At 47.3% G+C, this 19,758-nt stretch overlaps 1 protein-coding gene across 4 annotated transcripts in view; it reads left to right on the top strand.

Annotated features, from left to right (window-relative positions):
* The window catches only part of Itga9 (integrin subunit alpha 9), a 308,053-nt gene that overhangs the window by 228,762 nt on the left and 59,533 nt on the right, over nucleotides 1-19,758 (top strand). For all 4 annotated transcript variants that reach the window (NM_001420002.1, XM_039082700.2, XM_039082701.2 and 1 more), the window contains 2 exon segments: nucleotides 12,925-13,011; nucleotides 14,643-14,722. In NM_001420002.1, coding sequence (NP_001406931.1) covers nucleotides 12,925-13,011; nucleotides 14,643-14,722 — 167 coding nt within the window.

Genomic DNA, 19,758 nt, shown 5'->3' on the forward strand with positions numbered 1-19,758 from the left:
TGTCTCAGATAAGATGATTCTACAGGTGGCTAGCTGATAGTGTTGTATTTTATAAAAATAAAGAGGAGAGAGGGGATATGTTTGGTGGATGTGCAGTCAGGTGTGGGGGAAGGGAGTGGTGCCTCTGCAGGACCCATGCTGAGGCATCCCTTCCCCCAGAGGGACCAGGCACACAATGGGATGGAATAGAATAGAGTTTATTAGGGTATAAAAGAGTTGAGAGGATAGTAGAGACAGAGAAAGGCGGGAGGGTGGGGGGTGAGCATGGAGAGAGAGAGAGAGAGAGAGAGAGAGAGAGAAGGGAGGGGAATGGGGAGAGAGGGAGGGAGCAGGAGCAAGAGGACAGAGAAAGAGCAAGAAGACAAGAGAGGTGGGGGAGGAGGGAGCAAGCAGCCCCTTTTAAGCTGAGTCAGGCACACCTGGCTGTTGCCAGGTAACTGAGGGGCGGAGCCTAGACAAAATGCCAACAGATAGGAGCAGAGCTCTCAACTAGGGATGCAGAGATGCTGGGGTGCTTTGAGACTTCTCTTGTAGCTGGAGAGTTAGGGAGAGCTACAGGAAGGAGGGCTGTTATTTTCCTATCAGGTCCTCCAACAGGTGACTTGAGTGTCACATGACCAGCTTCCTCTCTAGCAACTGGTCCAAGAGAGTGGAAACCAGGCAGAAGCTGGCCTTTGATGATCCCATCTAGGGGGCCATACTTGCTACATCTGTTCTCCATGGGAAGCGAGACTCCTCCTTCTCCGAGGAGCATCAGATAGTTCCTGGGAGCTCTGCAAAGCCACTGTGCTGTAAGAGCTGCCAGTCACGACTTAGGAATTAAGCACCCTGTGTAAAGCACAACAGTAGCTATCTGTCACTAGAAACGGAATCTCAGTTCCCGCATCACAGTCAGCAACTTAAGTCCTGGGGGCACAGGCCACAGCCAAGGAATCCTCAGACTTAGATTGGCCCTCAGAGCTTTCTGAAGGGCTGCAGAGGCTCCAGTCGAGTTCACATGTTCCACTCTGAAGTGTTCTAGCAAGTACCCCAAAATACCCTCGTGCTTGGAGCATCATGACCTTTCCTTCTGACATGGAGGACTGGGGCTCAGAACTGCAGCAGCCAAGGCTGCTCCAAGGGCCGGCTTCTACCCAGCTCTGCAGCATGCTCGCATAGACCTCAGAACAAGGGGAAGTATTTGCACCTGTTTTAGCTTTTTGTTCCAAACAATAGAAGAGCCAATCTCCCCTCCCACTGAGTGAACAGAGAAATTGTTGTTCTTCAAAGTGAAAGTGTGAGGTTTGCTTGGGTCCCCGTTTCCTGTTGGACCTCGGAGCTTTCTTAAGACGTGTCCCGTTTTGGCTCCATGTTCAGACAAGTCTGTCCCATCAGGGTACCGAGATCATTGCCAGGTCACCACAAAGAAGTGCTTTGATTTCATAAAGTTCTAGGGAAGTTTCAGAGTCTCGCTGGGATGACTGGCACGATAAACCTGGGTCACTCGGTCCTGTGTTATTGGGCTGCAAATGAGATGGAGCGCCCCTTTACGGGGGTGAGGTGTCAACCACAGTGTCATTTCCCCATTTACCAGGGGGGAAATTAGAGCTCCGAGCTGGCAACATGGATAAAGTCTCACAACCTGTAGAAGTGAGCTCTTCGTACCTGCTGCCCCAACTCTGCATGTTGGTAAAGGAAGACTTCGTTTCCACCCAGCCCTCACCTCAGTGCTGCCCCATCTTAAGTGTCTGCCTAGCCCTGTCCTACCTGACCATCAGCTTTGGAAGTGATAGGATAGGAGCAAGGGCCACCACGGACAGGAAAGAGAACGTCTGCCTCTCTGCTAAGATAGAAACCCCATGTGGAGTTCTGGTCTCCAGACACTGGAGCTGGGGCAATCTGAAAGTTTGCATGGCCTCTCCTCATCCTATGCTGCCTGTGCATGAGGTTTGAACACTAAGTGCTTTCTCAGGGTCGTTATGGAGGAGAGTTGAATGGCTTCTGCTGAGCACATGTTGGGGAGGAGCTCCCCAAGACCCCACCCCCAAGGCCCACCCTCAAGACTCCACCTCCAAGGCCCAGCCCCAAGACCCCGCCCTTTTCAGAGGACTTGTTGGTAGCTGATTGCTGCTGAGATAGAGAGGGTCACTCTCCTTTGTGACTATTAGTAGATTTCTTATGGGTGACCACAGGCCATGCACATATAAGTAGCACCAAATAATAGCAAAACAGTGCAAATAAAGACATGGAGCTAGGAGGAAGATGCGGGGAGGGGCAGAAGACCAAGTTGGATGGGGTGGATGGATATGAACAATATATATTATATAAGAGTGTGGAACTTAGAAAGAATAAAGAACAACATTGGGTTGTTGTTGCTTTTGTGTTTTGTTTCGTTTTGTTTTAATTATCTATTAGTTGTGTTGATACCTCCTTCCTTGGAGGCCCTCATTCTAGAAGGTTCCAGATGAAGTTGCTGCCTTGGGGCTCCAAAGGCAACAGAAGGCAGTGGATGGAACCACATAGGGAGGAGGAACTCAAAAAGACAAAGCCAAAACCCTCTCCTCAGATAAACAGGCCTTCCAACTGGGGGAGCAGAGACCCCTGGAGCAGGCGGTGCTCTCAGTCCTTATTCATGAAGCCGCAGCAGGGAAGGGCTTGGAGCCTTACGCCAAGGAAAACTTCCACTGGTTTTTCCAAAACGTCTGTAGAGTCCTTCTGATGAAGGAGATGCTGGTTGGGGCCCAGAGATGGACAGAGATATCGGTTCATAGCTACGGGTCTCCTGCTGACTGCACAGACCTTGGTCTCTCCACACACAGTCACAGTACAGTTCCCTCTGGGCTAAAATGAGCCAGGCAGACTGGATGTGGTCCTGCACCCAGACCAGGGTCTGTCGCAAGGATGCAAACATGCTTGAAACGGCAGGTGGCACTTGAACGTCAGGCAGCTCTGTAGCCTCCACGGTGCCAGGGTGGAAGGCGGCTGTGCAGTGGTGTCCTGGGCATCAAAGTCACTGCCTAGATGGTCTCAGAAGACAGCCCGGGGCCAGAACACACAGGGTATGGAGCCAAGCGAGGTTGGATTGGAATCTTGGTTTCAGGCAATTAATCGCCATTGTGGCAAGCTGCCCCATTTCTTGATTCCTCCCTTTCTTTATCCAGGCAACGTAGACCATGAGACTTACCTCACAGCCTCCAGATTAAATAAAAATGGCTTGGCTTCAGGAAGTTACAAGTTGAACATCTCTTCCCCAACATTCTTAGTCCAGAGCTGTTTCAGATGTCAGTTGCTTTAGACTCAGGATGGCCAACTTGAACCTGCAAATGTCAGCCCATAGCCTCCTCCTCTGGTCTCCTCGACATGTCCTCACTGCAGAGCGTGTAAAGTCTACTTTCCAGCCTCAGGTTTTTATGACAAGGGTAGAAGCAACCTGGGGGAAAGTGAAAGAGCTGGTGGCCCAGGAGGGACTTTACCCACTAGAGATAGGACCTCCAGACCGCCCCCCACCCCAAAGCCATACTCTGAGCTACAAAGGGACACTTAGATATCCAGTAGATCAGCAGCTCAAGGCCACTCTTGTCTTTGATCTGCCTCAGAGGTCCAGCCCAGGAAGACACTTCTCATCCAAGGTCAGGAAGCATCGCAAACCTCTCTCAGCACCTGATAGATGTAGACTCAATGAGAAACTCACTGTGATGTTCAAACACAGCTTAGAACCACCATGGGCAGGCGTTTCAATGGGGATTATCTACATCACTGTGGCCTGTGGATGTCTGTGGGAGGTTGTCTGATAACCCTAACTGATTTGAAAAGACACAGCCTGAAAGTGGGCAGCACCAGTCACCAGCTGGGGACCCTAGACTGTGTAAGAGTAGAGAAAGCTGGTTGAGCACTAAGCATGCATGTATCCGTTCTCTCTGCTCTTGATTAAGCTGGCTGAGCACTAAATATGCAGCATCCATTCTCTCTGCTTTTGATTAAGCTGACTGAACACTAGGCGTGCAGGCCTCTATTCTCTCTGCTCTTGATTAAGCTGGCTGAGCACTAAGCATGCAGCATCCATTCTCTCTGCTCTTGATTAAGCTGACTGAGCACTAAACATGCAGCATCCATTCTCTCTGCTCGCAACTATCCATGTGATGTAAGTACCTGCCTTGAGTTCCTGAAATGAGGGACAGTACCCTGGAGTTTTAAACTGAATAAACTTTCTTCCCTAAGTTGCATTTTACACATATGTGTTTGTTTATTTTTTAAAGGCAGCCACAGAAATAAAACCAGCAAAAAATGCTTAGATTAATGCCCACCTCAAATACGGTCAGTGTACATTAGCTCTGTCCCCTTGGTGTCCAGCCAGCCCGAGCAGGTTGAAGATCTCACTCTGAGGCGCACAAACACCATAAGCATCTATAAACATCTACGGGTCAAAGAGCCAAAAATATTTGAGAACAATTTTCTGGGTCCTCTCTGAACCCTAATAGCCACAAGGAGAACCTTAAATGTCAAATCCAGGACTTCCCAGGTTCCCAATTCCTCCCCCTGCAAAATACTGTAGAGAAAGAAGGGAGCTATTCAGTTCCCCACCTCTTAGTCCATGGAGATTTACAGAAGCAATGCCTCCATCATCCCCCTCCGAGGAAACACTCAGAAACAATAATGGAATGAGTCTTGTTTTAAGAGGCACTTAACTGAATTAAAATCAATATGCAGACAAGTCTGCCACGGGAGCTGGCATCCGGAATGTTTTACCAGTAGAATTCTCTGTTTTAGAAGATACTGCTCTCTGTAGATCAGGAAGGCCATGAGGCAATATCTCGGCCCTTTACCATGTTCTAGGATGTGAGGATTAGAAAACCTGTGAGCCCACTCCCTCAGAGTCAGACATCAAGTGGCTGTTTCCACAAGTGAGCCCAGAGAGAAGATGGAGGGTGGGTGCTTTCCTGTCATCTGTTTCTTAGGTTGAGATCCCGCCCTTTCTTTATCTTTGACTCTGCCACTCTGACAAATACCACAGCCAAAAGCAACTTAGAGAAAGAAAGAGTTTCTTATTTGCCTTTCACTTCCAGGTCACAGACCATCATTGAGAGAAGTCAGAACAGGGAGTCAAGAAACAGCTTGAAGCAGAAACCATGGGGGAATGCTTCTTGCTGGCTCACTCACTGGCTCTGACTTCTTTATACAGCCCGGGACCAGCTGCCTAGGGAATGGTGCCGCCCACAGTGGGCTCGGCTCTCCTCTAGCAATTAACAATCAAGGCAACCAATCCCGCACAGGTATACCCACAGGCTAGTTCCATCTAGGCAATTCCTCAGTGCACGGTTTTACACTTTCCTCTCTGCTATGTCAAGTTGACAAAACTCACTAGGTCAGTTCTCTACAAGGAAACCCTGACCAAAGACATCACATAATGATGATGTCCTAAGTAGTGCTCAGATGGTGAACAATAGGAATGAGCAAAGCTGTCCAGGGTGGGAAAGGCACAGCAAGACATAGCAACCCAGTCTATTCAACTCACCTCAACCACCAATCACTAAGGCAGCTCCTAACGTGCTCAAATCTATCGTGTTACAAGCAGCGCAAACATACTGTGCCTTAGACTGGTTCATAACCCTGTGGCTTGGTCTCCCCCACCCCCCTGCCCCCAAAGGACCAGGAAAAGTCGTTAAGTTCTACACAGATCTCTAGCAAGATAGAATTTGAAACCTGGTCATTAAACAGCCTAAAGCAATCCTTAAGTGTATGGGCCAGTCACTCCAAACAACTGGCTGGTTAACCGAAAGCGGAAAACCAAGAAAAAAAAAACCTGGAAAGCAGAACCTATCTCCTGGGGCAAGCTTACTCCAGTACTTAACTCTATTTGTAGTCTTTTTTTAGTACATTTGAAAATGCATCATGAATGTTTTGCCAGCTTTTATATCAATAGGTACCATATACATGCCTGGTGCCCAAGGAGACCAGAAAAGGGCATCAGATCCCCTGGATCTGAAGTTCAGACAGTTGTGAGTACTAAGAAGTAAACCCAGGTCCTCTGTAAGAACAGCCAGTGCTCTTAACCACTGAGCCATCTCTTCTGTCCTGTTAGTTGGTATTTCTTAGCTTGTCCTACAGACGAGTCTTTCAATTGTTCTAGTGATGGACCAATTACTGAAGTTCTTGGCTTTTAGGCAATATACCCATAATTGTACACCCTGAAATATGGCCCATGTCCCCTTCTCTGTCCTATGGGAAACTTTTGAAAGCGTAATCCTTGGCTGGTATGTGATTCAGTGTTGAACCAGCTGCCAAGACAATGGTTCTGTGTCTGTGTCGCTTCAGGATCGCTGTAGAAGTCTTGACCCTGCATGATGCATTGGGAAGGGGTAAATGCTTTAGGAGATAGGTCTTGGTAATGGGATATTAGATCAATGGGGTCCTGCCCTTGAAGATGATATGGGACCTGGACCTCTTCCTCACTCCCATCTCCTTGACATTGTGAGGAAAACACACTTGTTCCATTCCACACACAAGGCATCCCAAGATGCCATGCCTCACCACGGGCTAGCAGATCAAGAGCTGAAATCATGAGCCAAAGCCATTTCTACTTTCATGTTTGGTTTCTTGGATATTTGCCACAGTGACAAAGCTGGTTAGAACACAAGTTTAACTACCAGAAGAGCACTAAAGGGAGGCCTACATCTGTGTACCTCCATTTCTGACCCATGAGATAGGCACAATAAGACCTTTCAAATAAATCCATTAACAGCACAAATCCTGTGGTAGCCACAGGGCCCTGGGCATAGCCCTTGTGTCCACCAGGTAGAGCTCTGCATTAGAGCCCTCTCTGCCACACAGTGCAGCTTATATGTGGTGATTGCGGATGTGGCCATTCATGACGGTATTGACCTGCACCATTCAAATGGCTGGCTACTCTCCGCCATGACATGAGTATCTGTATGACTCTGATAGACAAGCTCATCCAGTTTTGGATTGTGTAATCTTAAAGAATTTACAGATTTCATGGCTCATGACAAAGAAAGATAAAATTACAGTATGGTGAACTGTAGTGTAGGGTTTACAGAGTGGAGCAGGGAGGCCTGGTGCTTTTCTTATAAAGAGTTACCCATCCCATCTTGTGTGCAGATTTCCCAAATACTCAGAGAGTGAGCACTCTTTTATTTTAGAACCAGTTGTTCCTCCTCCCTTCTGCCAGGCCAGGCATCCTCGTTTGAATCAACAACAACCAGATTACAAAGGCATATGGCCCAATAAAGGGCATTGTTGATACTCTATGGATAATTATTCAAGAAACTAACAAAGATATGTAAGAATGGGAAACTTAACTGTTTCATATATAAGAATTAGTTTACCACAGCTGTTTCCTACTATAGCAATATAAAAGAAATAGGATGGATGGATGGACAGATGGTGGATGAATGGATAGATGAATGGATGATGGATGGATGGATGGGTGAATGGATGGATGATGGATGGATGGATGGGTGAATGGATGGATGGGTGGATAGAAGAAGGAAGGAAGGATGATAGATAAATGGATAGATGGATAGATGAATGAATATATGAATGGATGATTGATGGATGAATGGATAGGTGATGGATAAATGGAGGGTGGATGAATGATGGATGGATGATGGATGAATGGATAGATGAATGGATGATGGATGGATGAATGAATGAAAGAATGAATGGAGAATGGGTGAATGGATGGATGGACAGATTTTCTCTGATGTGACCAGGAGCCCTGAGATTAGAGTTTAGTTCTCTGAGTTGTCTATAGCAACATGCTCTGAATGTACCCAAGCTCACCTGACTCCCGGTCATCAGGTATTCAGGGAACTTGTTACCCAAGGCCCCTGTTGGAGGACTCACAGCATCATTGCACAGCAGCAGAGTCACCAACATAGTTACCAGCCAGCAAGGATCCCAGTGTTCCTCTTCTACTGGGTAGCATATGTAGTAACCTCCAAGATGATGGTTGCTGCATTAGCCTTGAGAACAGGAGTCTCATAGATGACTGCATCCCATAGACACAGGTGCGGTGACTACACTCACACTTAGGATTCTTCCCAAAAAGTCTCATGTTGAGCTGCTGTGGTGAGCTTCAGGAGGCAGAGGCAGGAGGAGTTTGAATTCAAGTCTAGCCTTGGCTACACAGTGAGACCCTGTCTTGAGGAAACAAGAATCCTACACTAGAGAAGAGGGCCTGGGGTCCACTGGAGGACCTTAACATTATCTAACTTTCCAGGGTTCTTTTTTTTCTTTTCTTTTATTTGGAGCTGGGGACCAAACCCAGAGCCTTGCGCTTGCTAGGCAAGCGCTCTACCACTGAGTTAAATCCCCAACCCCCAGGGTTCTTAACTTGAGAGCCCAAAGGGACCACCGTGCAGGGAGCTTCCTGCCAGTGCATACCCAGGCTGCCTGCTTTGGTTTAGTAGGGTTATGTTGCGGTTAAAATAAAAATTGGCAGAACTGGTTCCTGTGCATACCCTGGTCACACTCTCGATGGTTCTGGCTCCAGCAGGCCATTGGAACTAGTGCTAATTTATCTCAGCAGCTCCACGCTGCCCCCATCTACTTTCTGACCCACTGTCGGTTGAGTTCCAACACTGCACCCTGTCAGGCTGTCCCACCCTCACTCACAGCTCTCTTAGCTGGTTTCTACCATGCCAGGCATTCCATGGTGTGCTCAGTGCATCCGACCACCTCACACTCTTGAACTCAATTAAGTCGCCACATGAAAGGACATATCACACAATACCCTCTGATCCAATTGATAAGATTTAATTTGCCCATCTAGACAACACAAAGTCCTGTACATGTCTGTACCTTAAGAATAGTCATAACAACCTGTAATATGTGCAGAGAGGAATCTTAACATCTGCTGCCATGTTCTCTCAGCTCCCTTGCCCTTGCTCCATTGGCTCTCTAAAACTTTTCTCCCACCCATCCTTCCTTCTTGTCCAATGACAGGCCTAGTTCTATCCTATACCTGCCTTTACCTGCATAATGATATCAACCTACAGGTCACACAGGCACCACCGCCATCAGCATCTTCCCTTTAGCCTCAAATAGATTAGAGAGGCACTGCTGTCTAGTGAGACACAGCTCTCCACCAGGGCCTAGGGCTTGAGGAGAGCAGCATTCACTTAATGTCCTCGGCCAGGGCCTGTGCACAGCTGGTCCTCCCAGAAGAGTCCGCTCCTGGTTAGGATCCGGAGACAGGAGTTCAGGTTCATCGCCTCTGAACGCTATTAAGCAAAAGGAAAGCAAAGCATTCGGAGGCCACAAGCAGAGTGGGGGAGGTGATCGCAGTAATTTCAGTGCTTCCCAGCAAGAGGTAGACACTAATTTATTCTCCTCTGTGTTTACCTATTCTGCACATCTCAAGTAAATGGGGCAACATATGTATGTGACATGGACCCTGTGACTGGTTCCTTTCACCTAACCTTTGAATTTCAATTGACACCTGTGCTGTGATATGGGTCAGCACTTTCTCAAGGTTGAACGCTATCCCATCCCACGAAAATGCCATCCTTTGTCTACTCGTTGATCGGCTGGTAGAGCCTAGATTGTTTCCTTCTGTGTTCAGCTAAGGGCAGGCATTCCCTCTCAACCATCAGTCATGGTGCCCTCTGTTCTGTGCTTGGCATTGGCTAGAAGAAGACTGAGTGAGTTTGTGGATGAATGTATGAATGAATGAATTAATGAATGCTTGGATGGATGGATGGATGGATGGATGGATGGATGGAGAGAGAGAGGGAGAGAGAGAGAGAGCATAAGACAACAGCAAAGGGCATGACACCATGTGTGTATTACCTGTGACATATATCAGAGCCTAAGTCTCACTGACAGAATGTTCAAATGAGAAGTCTCCTCACGCCCTTGCTGTGCCCTGTACCAGGTCCACGGGGCTAGCGTTGTATCAGGACATGGGAATTTACACTTAAAGAGACAGTGCAGAGGCAGGTCTGAGCTCTGACATTTGGCGTCCTCATGCCCACTCAGCCTGCCAGCACCTAATAGAATGCCTTAGCACTCCAGGTTCCTTCCTGTAAACTGAGAATTAAGAGGGAATCGAAGTCCTCAGACAATGGAATTTATACCCCGCCTGGCATGTTGTCGAGCCATTGCTAAGCAGAGCTCGTCTGTGAAAACCACCCACATCCTTCAGCCCTGGTCGGGACACCAGGGGGACATCTCAGGCAGGTGCCGTGACCTCATCTGACGGGTGATAAAATTCCGGCTTCCAGAGAGCATAGTTTATTTCAATGATGACACACATAGCTGTTGCATATCTGAACCGAGAGTCAAAGCCTACCCGTGAATGCCAAATCTCGCTAGCAGGAATTTCTCAGGCCCTGTCAGGAGAACGGACCTCTCAGCTGACTCCTCACTGAGGAGAGCTGCTGGTGTCTTCTCTGGGAGTAACTTCTCTTACCCTCGAGTCAGGTTGCTAGGGGCTTTGCTTGCCTCTGGCTCCTCTGTTAATTAGGGAGTTTGGGCTGAAACACCTCCAGATAGAACCCTCACCAAAGAATGCTAAGAAAAGGATCTTAAAGGAACATCAAACTGATAGCCAGACATGAATACCTGAGGGTCATTTTCAGTTTGGTAAACGCATGTCAAAACTAGAAAATGCCAAGTCGGGCTGGAGAGATGGCTCAGAGGTTAAGAGCACTAACTGCTCTTCCAGAGGTCCTGAGTTCAAATCCCAGGATACCACATGGTGGCTGGCAACCATCTGTAATGAGTTCCGATGCCCTCTTCTGGTGTGTCTGAAGACAGCTACAGTGTACTTATATATAGTAAATAAATAAATCTTTAAAAGAAAAAAGAAAATGCAAAGTCAAACCTCCAAGTTCAACCTGGCTCTTAGAGTAATCCCACCGTGGAACTCACAGACATTCTGTTTCCAAAGACTGCTGCTATGTTGGTGGCCGGGTAAGACCCTTCTCTAAGTCTAAAATCAAACCCTCCTGTGAATGAGAGGAAGGAAGCCAAAAGGCCAGAGAGGCTCACTGGCTTCATTGTCTGAACTTCCAAACACCCCCACGGTGTGACAGAGTCTGGAACCTGGCTCTGCTGGCTGTGTGCCCAGAACTGGGGCAGCCAAGGTATGTCTGGAAAAGAAGGCTTCTTCAAGGCAAGCATCCCTCGTGCCAGGCAGGCCAGCAAAAGGAGCTGCTGTTTGCAATCCCCTTACACAAGGCTTCCGCAAGCCACGCCTGCTCGTTCAATAAGTGCAAAGTCAAGAGCTCTTGAGTACCAGGCACTGAGAGCATGTGTGTGTGCAAAACGGTGCTTCCTGTCTTGGGTTGTGGTCCTGTTTGTTTGTTTAATGTTAATTGATGATTTCCTATCTCAAGCATAATGTGTGATTGCTATGAAATTTCAATTGGATCACAATTCCCTGTGATCTCCAGAGAGGAACCTTGTCTGCTTCCCTCACTAGCTCAGGAAAAGTGAGGCTGGGAAAAGGGCCAGTTAGTGAGTCAGCTTCAAGTCCAGTTCAAGATCTCATAGTGAAAATATTTTCAAAAGATTTTGTTGGGACGTTGCTTGCAAAATAAATAAATAAATAAATGAAAACTTGTGAAAATAGGTTGGCTTTATGCTACATTTAAAATTTCATTGTGAGTTTCAAAGACTTTGAGGTAAAAGCTTGATGGTGTGATCAGCCTCTTTAAAACAGCACTCCTGGGGCAAGAGAGATGGCTCAATGGTTAAGAGCACTTATTGCTCTTTCAGAGGTCCAGAGTTCGAGTCCCAGTACAACCATTTGTAACTCCAGTCCCAAGGTATTTGATGCCCTTTTCTGGCCTCTGAAGGCACCAGAAATACGCACAGTGCACATACATGCATGCGGGTAAAATATACATACACATAAAATAATAAAATAAATGAATCTGTTTTTAAGTAAAATATAATAACTGCTGATTAATGAAACAAGAAAAGTGAGTATTGGGCAAATAGCTCCTGAGTGAGGGGTTTCTTAATATATGATATCCTACACCTTTGCCTTTTAAAAATTAGTGTGTGTGTGTGTGTGTGTGTGTGTGTGGTGTGTGTGGTGTGTGTGTGTGTATGTGTGTGTGTGGTGTGGTGTGGTGTGTGTGTGTGTGTGTGTGTGGTGTGTGTGATGTGTTTGTGGTGTGTGTGTGTGTGGTGTGTATGTGTGGTGTGTGTGTGTGGTGTGTGTGTGTGTGGTGTGTATGTGTGGTGTGTGTGGTGTGTGTGTGTGGTGTGTGTGTGTGTGGTGTGTGTGTGGTGTGTGTGTGTGTGTGGTGTGTGTGTGGTGTGTATGTGTGTGTGTGGTGTGTGTGTGTGTGTGGTGTGTATGTATGGGGTGTGTGTGTGTGTGTGTGTGTGTGTGTGTGTGTGTGCCATGGCATGCATGTGAATGTCAGAGGACAGCCTATAGCAGTCATCAGTCTCCTTCCACCAGGTGGGACCTGGGGATTAAACTCTTGATTTTCAGGCCTGGCAGCAAAACGCCTTTACCCACTGAACCATCTTGCCAACCCAGTTTTCTTTGCCTGGAATGCATGAGATCCCGTTTCAAAACTCATTCCTACATGGAGAGGGGTTGGGGAAGAAAGAATGACTCAATGAACATTCATCCAGGCCCCACCGCCCAAGTCTCCTCAGAGACCATGCATTCAGTGGAGTGCAGTCTCCTGTGCAAGTCCAAATCTAGATAAGTTACCTGTGATGGTTAAGACCCAAAGCATCGCTTTAAAATTATCTCTAGTTCTGTCCTCTGCAGTTGCCTCAGGGAACCCTGGGGAAGTGGGCAGACAGAGAGGAATGGAGATTTGGTCTCAGAGCTCCTCAGCCCACTACACCTGGGGATGACTAAACTGCTCTGGAGGACCCAGTGGCCTCACTGAGGACCTTGCATGCCTCTGTCCTCCTCACAGTCCAGCCATCCGTTGACATTTTCTGTTTCAGGAGGAGATGGGCATTTCCTGCGAGCTGCTGGAATCAGACTTCCTCAAGTGCAGTGTGGGATTTCCCTTCATGAGGTCAAAGTCTAAGGTAAGGCCCTTGGCCAAGAGGAGTTCTTCCTAGACCATAGTACTCCCAGTTCTTCCCATCAGTCCCTTATTGCTACACACACATACACACACACACACACACACATAAATGCATGCATGTACACATATGCATGCACACACAAACATGCACACACATGCACCATCACACACATATGTGCACTCACATGTGAACACATTCATGCACGCACAAATATGCATACACTCACACATATGCACACACACTTACACACTTGCACACACATACACACACACACACACACACCGCTTCATGTAAATTTTTTAAGTAACAGAACCCAGACTTCCTTGAGAAAATGTCCTTTCTTGAACATGCTACTGTGCTGTAAAAATCGATCCCATGTCACAAATCAAACCCAAAGCATATCTGATTGGCTCTCCTAGTGGACTGTGAGTTTCACTGACATGTATCAGCTCTGAAAATGTCATAAAGTCAATAGAATAAGGTCGATAAGAATATTGATTTCCTGTTTCTGCTACAGAAGCTATAACATAAATAACCATATCATATTTCATTTAAAAAAATACAGATGTCAAGATCATAAGCAATATTAAAACCTCAAAGGTGAGGGGATGGAGAGGAGGGTAGAAACACAAGGACTGAGCTCCCCTACCTGTGGCCTCCTCTATTCTCCTATCCTCAAACCTTGAGGTCATCAGGTGCCAATATACCTGCTCAGCCGCAGGTCTTATTCTGATTGGCAGTGAGCTGCTGTCACTCACTTCCAGCTCTCACTCTGATTGGCAGTGGACTGCTGTCACTAGCTTCCAGCTCTCACTCTGATTGGCAGTGGGCTGCTGTCACTCACTTCCAGCTCTCACTCTGATTGGCAGTGAACTGCTGTCACTCACTTCCAGCTCTCACTCTGATTGGCAGTGGGCTGCTGTCACTCACTTCCAGCATGACCAGTTCATCTGTGATTTTGACTCTCATTCCAACCCTGTGCCCTCATCTCACTTCACTCTTTAGTACAGTTTACTTAACTCAGTTGGGACAAGACCCTTCACCATTTTCATTCCTCATAACCCAAGTTCCTCTGCAGCAGAGATCTCTGTCTAGAAAGGGGTGCCTGTGCCCATCATAGATAATGGTTTAATTCAAGAGACTGTGCCCATCGGTCTCTAGTAGCCTTCAGTTTCACAGAATTCAGGTCTTGGAAAAGCGTGCAATTGCCTAGAATTTATTTGAGTGGAAACCAAATAATTGAGATGCAGTCCACAATCTTTCAGCCTTTGCTGGAATTATAGACCATTTTGCAAACATCATGGCCACTGAGAAATGTAAACTTGGCAAAGGCTGGAAAGGTGGTGGTGTTGAGTCAGAGACTCCTGGCTTTGCAGTTTCGACGTGCTGCTTGCTCTAAGACTTCCTGTGGCAGAAAAGGGTGATGTGCACCTCCCTGAGGCAGGGGGTAGTTCTAGTGAGGAAGCCTCCTGCCACCCAAAACTCAGATAGATGTTAAAAAGAAAACAGCACTTGCTATGCAGACGAGCTTCTTCTTGAGGTTATAAACTGCAAACCATTCTAGAAAACACAGTTTGAAGAAGTGTAGAATGCTTATGGGTGCCCAATGTGCGTTCTGTCTTTCTCCCTAGTATGAATTCAGTGTCATCTTTGATACAAGCCACCTGTCTGGAGAAGAGGAAATTCTCAGCTTCATCGTGACTGCTCAGAGGTAAAGAGGCCTTAAACAGACTTCTTGTTCCCCAAAACATAAAAATATCATTATGGGATGGGGAAAGAGCATGCCGTGGGCGTCTCGGGGATGCAGGGGATTTGGAAACAGCTTCTCAGTGATAAATCCCCACGGACTGGGTGGGATCAGACTCTGACGGTGCTCACCAGTTTCTGCTCATACTGCGACCATATAAGAAAGCTCAGAGGAGGAGGGATTTGTGTTGGCTCACAGATAAAGGGGATACAGTCCACCAGGGCTGGGTACTCACAGAAGGAGGCTGCTCTGGGCAGCAGGCGGATGCTTGCTCACAGCTCAGTGGTCCAGTGATCCGAGAGCTGGGAATGAAGACAGATACCCGCATCCTGGGAGTACCCTCATTGTTAGGGCCAGAGGCCTGTGTCCTAGGATCATAAATCTACTCGAGCTTAGACCAAATCTAACTAGAGCTGTTATCCCTGGTTGCCACTTCTAATGGAGCCTGGGGCGCCTGAGGATCAGCTTGTCATGGGGAAGTCTACAACTGAGTAGAGGCAGGACTGCTGAGGTGACACTCTAGTTCAATGTCACATAACTGGCTGGTCAATTCCTGCTTGACCATGTTTTCCAGTTCAGACAGATGCTTTCTGTGGTTTGTCAGGCTCAATAGTTATGAGAGTGTATTACTCTTGCTGGGGATGTGAGCTTGGTTCCCAGCACCCAGGCGCTAATCAACGTACAGCTGTCTGTAGGTCAGGCTTCTGTGGGTCTGACACTCTCTTATAGCTCATTTTCACATACACATACACACACTCAAACACACACACTCAAACACACACATACACACAAACATACAGATACTCAAACACAATACACACACATACACACACACTCACACATGCACACTCAAACACACACATACACAAAAACATACATATACTTAAACACAATACACACACATACACACACATTCAGATACACACAATACACACACTCAAACACACATACTCACATACATACACATACTCAACACAATATGTACACATACATACACATTCAGGTACACACATACACACACACTGCACAAACATGCACACACACTCAACACAATATGTACACATACATACACATTCAGGCACACACATACACACACTCATACATACACACCACACACTCATACATACACACACACATACACACACACACACACACACACACATATTTTAAGATAATTCTAAAGTTTCTAGTTGAAAGTATATTGCAGTGACAGTCCAAGAGTCCCATGTGCCATTTACTCAGCCAGTGCTGACATTCGAACTCATGGATTTTACCTTTCTTACAACATAGGTTTTCTTTCCTTGATCATCTGAAAACAAGGTATAGAAGCCATGCCCCTTAAACAATAAATGCTTCCTGCAAAGTCCCCAAAAACAAAACCACATGTGATTGTCAAACTCTGGAATTTGAAACTGTGGTTCACTTTCACCGCGTATCTCAGTGGTATCTTCCCAGATATTTCCCACAGATTCTCAAGAACGAGTTATTTTCTTCTGCCTTTTTTTCAAAGTCACATGATCACCGCTGTGATCAATAAGAACAGTCAGGTTCAATTTCCACAGTTAGAAGGCAAGAGGGATTGTAGGGTGATAGTAGTGGGCTGTTTCCATGCAGAAGCACAAAGCTGGTCAGTGAAGGCCCACAGTGAGGGCCCTGCTAAATGCCATGCCCTTGTGAGCCGTAGGTGTGGGAAAGGACGGTGTGTGAGCATCCCTAGAAGGAGGGTGGGGAATGTGTATGACAATAAGAGATGGACCGGAAAGAGGAGGAGGTTTGAGTCAGAGGCCAAAAGCAGACTCAGAAAATCTGAACCACATTCTGACAGCCATGAGGAGTCTCTAGAACAGTAGCCCCAGTTTCATTTCTATGGCTGTGATGAAGTATCCTGACAGAGAGTGATTTAGGGGAGAAAGGGACATATTTGGTTGATGATTCCAGGTTACAATTCATTGTGGCAGGGGAAATCACATTTCAGGCACTTGAAGCATTAGTCCCATAGTAAGGAGCAGAGAGGAAGGACGGCATGCGTGCTCACTTGCTAGGCTGTGTTAGTCTGGATTTCTCCACTCTTATACTGTCCAAACCCTCCTGCCTAAGGGATGTTGATGCCCACAGTGGACTGAGCTTCACACACTACACACCCCCACATACACATTCACAGGCCAACAGGAGACTGCCAGGTTATTCTAGGTTGCCTTGTGTTAAAATGGAAAACTGACGGCACACTGACACAGAGTAACAGCTCAACACCTCAGGAGATTGCTGCCATTGAATACAGGGAGGCAGATGCCCACTGAACGCAGACAGGCACACTGACACAATGTAGCATCAGGAGATTGCTGCCATTGAAAGTGGGGAGGCAGGGGTTGGGGATTGAGCTCAGTGGTAGAGCGCTTGCCTAGCAGCACAAGGCCCTGGGTTCGGTCCCCAGCTCCGGGAAAAAAAGAAAAAAAGAAAAAAGAAAAAAAGAAAGTGGGGAGGCAGATGCCCATTGAAACCCGAATCTGACCGCTGTTTCTTACAGCCACGGAAAACAAAGCATTGTTGGACAGACCCAGAATTGTGCTGTCTGTCCTTCAACACCTCGCCCAGGCAGTGGTCATGAGGAGGAACAGGACATAGAAAGGATTTCCTTGTCAAAAGAAAATGACACAACCTGCCTCTAGCCCACTCCCAGAGAGAACCTCCCAGAGAGAACAGGGAGGGCAGGGGTCAGGAGCACCCTGGCGAAAGCTTCCTTTCCTCTCTTAGAACGACATGCCCACTAGCTAAGTGCTGTGCTGGCCACAGTGGAAACACCTGGTGCTTTGACATCTGCCCCTGCCTGATGCAACCCCACACACCCCTGAGATTTGAATCTGGTTGATCTGGAGTAAGAACTGAACATTGGAGTTTGGGGAAAGACTCGATGATTCTAATTAATGTACAAGTCCTGAATTCTCCCAAGCATGTCACTGCTCAGTAAACACCTGTTAGGTACCTGCTACAGTGCTAAGTATAGGTTATATTTTTAAATGCCCACTACATATTATTAAAATAAAACACCCTCGCAAACATTAGTGTAAGAATTTCCAGTTCATTCCTCTCATCATAGATGTTAAGGAGCATTATAATCTTTTAAACATACAGGATTATTCTACATTTCCTTTTCTTGCAGATTTTGTAGAAATCTCCTCAGCTTGACCCAAAGAGCTCTCTTAGCACTTGACTCCCTGCTACAGCAGCAGATCCCTAGAGCCCCTTATCTCATATCTGACAGTTAAAATATCAGTCATTCCTCTCTCCCATCACCACCCTTTGAAGGTCTCTTGCCTACTTACAGCTTTCAAGGAACATCAAACTGAGACTAAACAGTGTTTCCTGACCCCCCTCATCTCCACCTTCAGCAGCCTAGCCTGGCAACTCACTTGGAGATGGCCCAGCTTGAGGAATGGCAGAAAGTTGTTTGATGTTTGGTCTCTTTATCTCGGCTTTTCAACTCGGCTCATTCCGGAGCCGTTACTTGATGACAGATCAAACCATTATTGGGTGCAAGCTGCCAGCAGCCCCAAGTGGCTGGACAGATGACAGGGCAAGAGATGGCCGTTCCATCAAGAGTGAGATACTCAGGCCTGGAAGGATGGTGCATGTAGGGAGGGGGGGTCCGTCAGGATTGTACCAACTGCACTGACAGGGATATCACCCTGGACTGCCCCGGCACTGGTTCCAAAGCTTAGATCACTCCTGGGGAAAGGCAGGGAAAGGAGTCTAGTCATGTGGGTACCTGCTCCTGCTGTCATATGTACCTGCAGAAGACAGATGTGAATCCAGGGGCAGTGTCAGTGGCCCTGCATGGTCAGAGTCATGAAGCACCATTGTCTCAGAACAATAGGAGAGAGGGGAAAGGATGTGAGAGCTATTTTAGTACTGTTGCCATTCAACACTTGCTGGTGGAAGAGGAAGACCTCAGGGCAAGAGGACTATGGCAGAGCAGCTGAGGTTAGCAGATATTTGGGAGTTATTTCTGGAGGAGTGGGTAAGACAAGCCCTGTCCAAACATCAGAGGGTCTAGGACCTCCCAGGTTCCATCCAGAGAGGGCCAGCTTCACTCTCAGCTAGGACCCCTGTTCATTACGTATAACAGAGCCGACCTTAAGTGTTCCCTCTGTTTAACGAATCACACCCAAGAGCCATGTCTCTTCCCAAGGCAGCCACTTGCTCTAAGCATCCCAGTCCCCACTGAGGTTTAATGAACTAGTGAATCGAAGTGAGTAGAGCCCCGGCTTGGAACTCCATTGAGCTGTTTAAAAGGTTGGCTCCTTCTGGCCCATAGTGGGGCTGTAAGACGTCTGAGCTGTCCCTGTAGGTCCCTCTGCCCCTGGACTCATGGGGAGATGTCCACGAACTTCCTTCCTGGCAACCATGTCCTAACTTTGATGGTCAGTGTTCGTGCTGGCTAGTTTTAAAGGTGCCACAACTTGCCACCTGAGAAAGGCGTCTCAGCTGAGGGATTCCCTCCCTTATTGGATTAGCCTATGCCATGTCTTTGTTGATTGGTGTGGGAAGAGTGAGCCTACTGTGGGCACAGCCTTCCCAGGGCAGGGCATCCTGAACTATGTAAGACAGGAGAAAGCTATGGTAGTGAGTGGGTAAAGTGTGTGCATTCACCCCTCTGTTCTTCACTATGGGTGTGATGTGTTAAGTTCCGACCTTGACTTCCCTCAGCGATGGACTGTAACCGCTAAGTATAAGCCAGATAAACCCCTTCCTCCCCCAAGTTGTTTTCGTTTGGGGTGTCTTATTCAAGAGATCCCACATGCAACAGGGTGTTCACCTGTAGCCCATCACCACGTACTCATCAGAAAGAGTTAAATCGTGGCTCCTGCCCCACCCCCAATTGGGGTTTTCTCTGGTGAAAGCCTACTCACTTGTGTGATGGGGAGGTACCAGAGAATTTCTGTCCTCTCTCTCTCTTCTATCACAGTGGTTCTCAGGGGTCTCTATGCCCTCAGGTGGGACAT

This window comes from Rattus norvegicus, chromosome 8 (genome assembly GCF_036323735.1).
Source record: "Rattus norvegicus strain BN/NHsdMcwi chromosome 8, GRCr8, whole genome shotgun sequence".
NCBI lineage: Eukaryota > Metazoa > Chordata > Mammalia > Rodentia > Muridae > Rattus > Rattus norvegicus.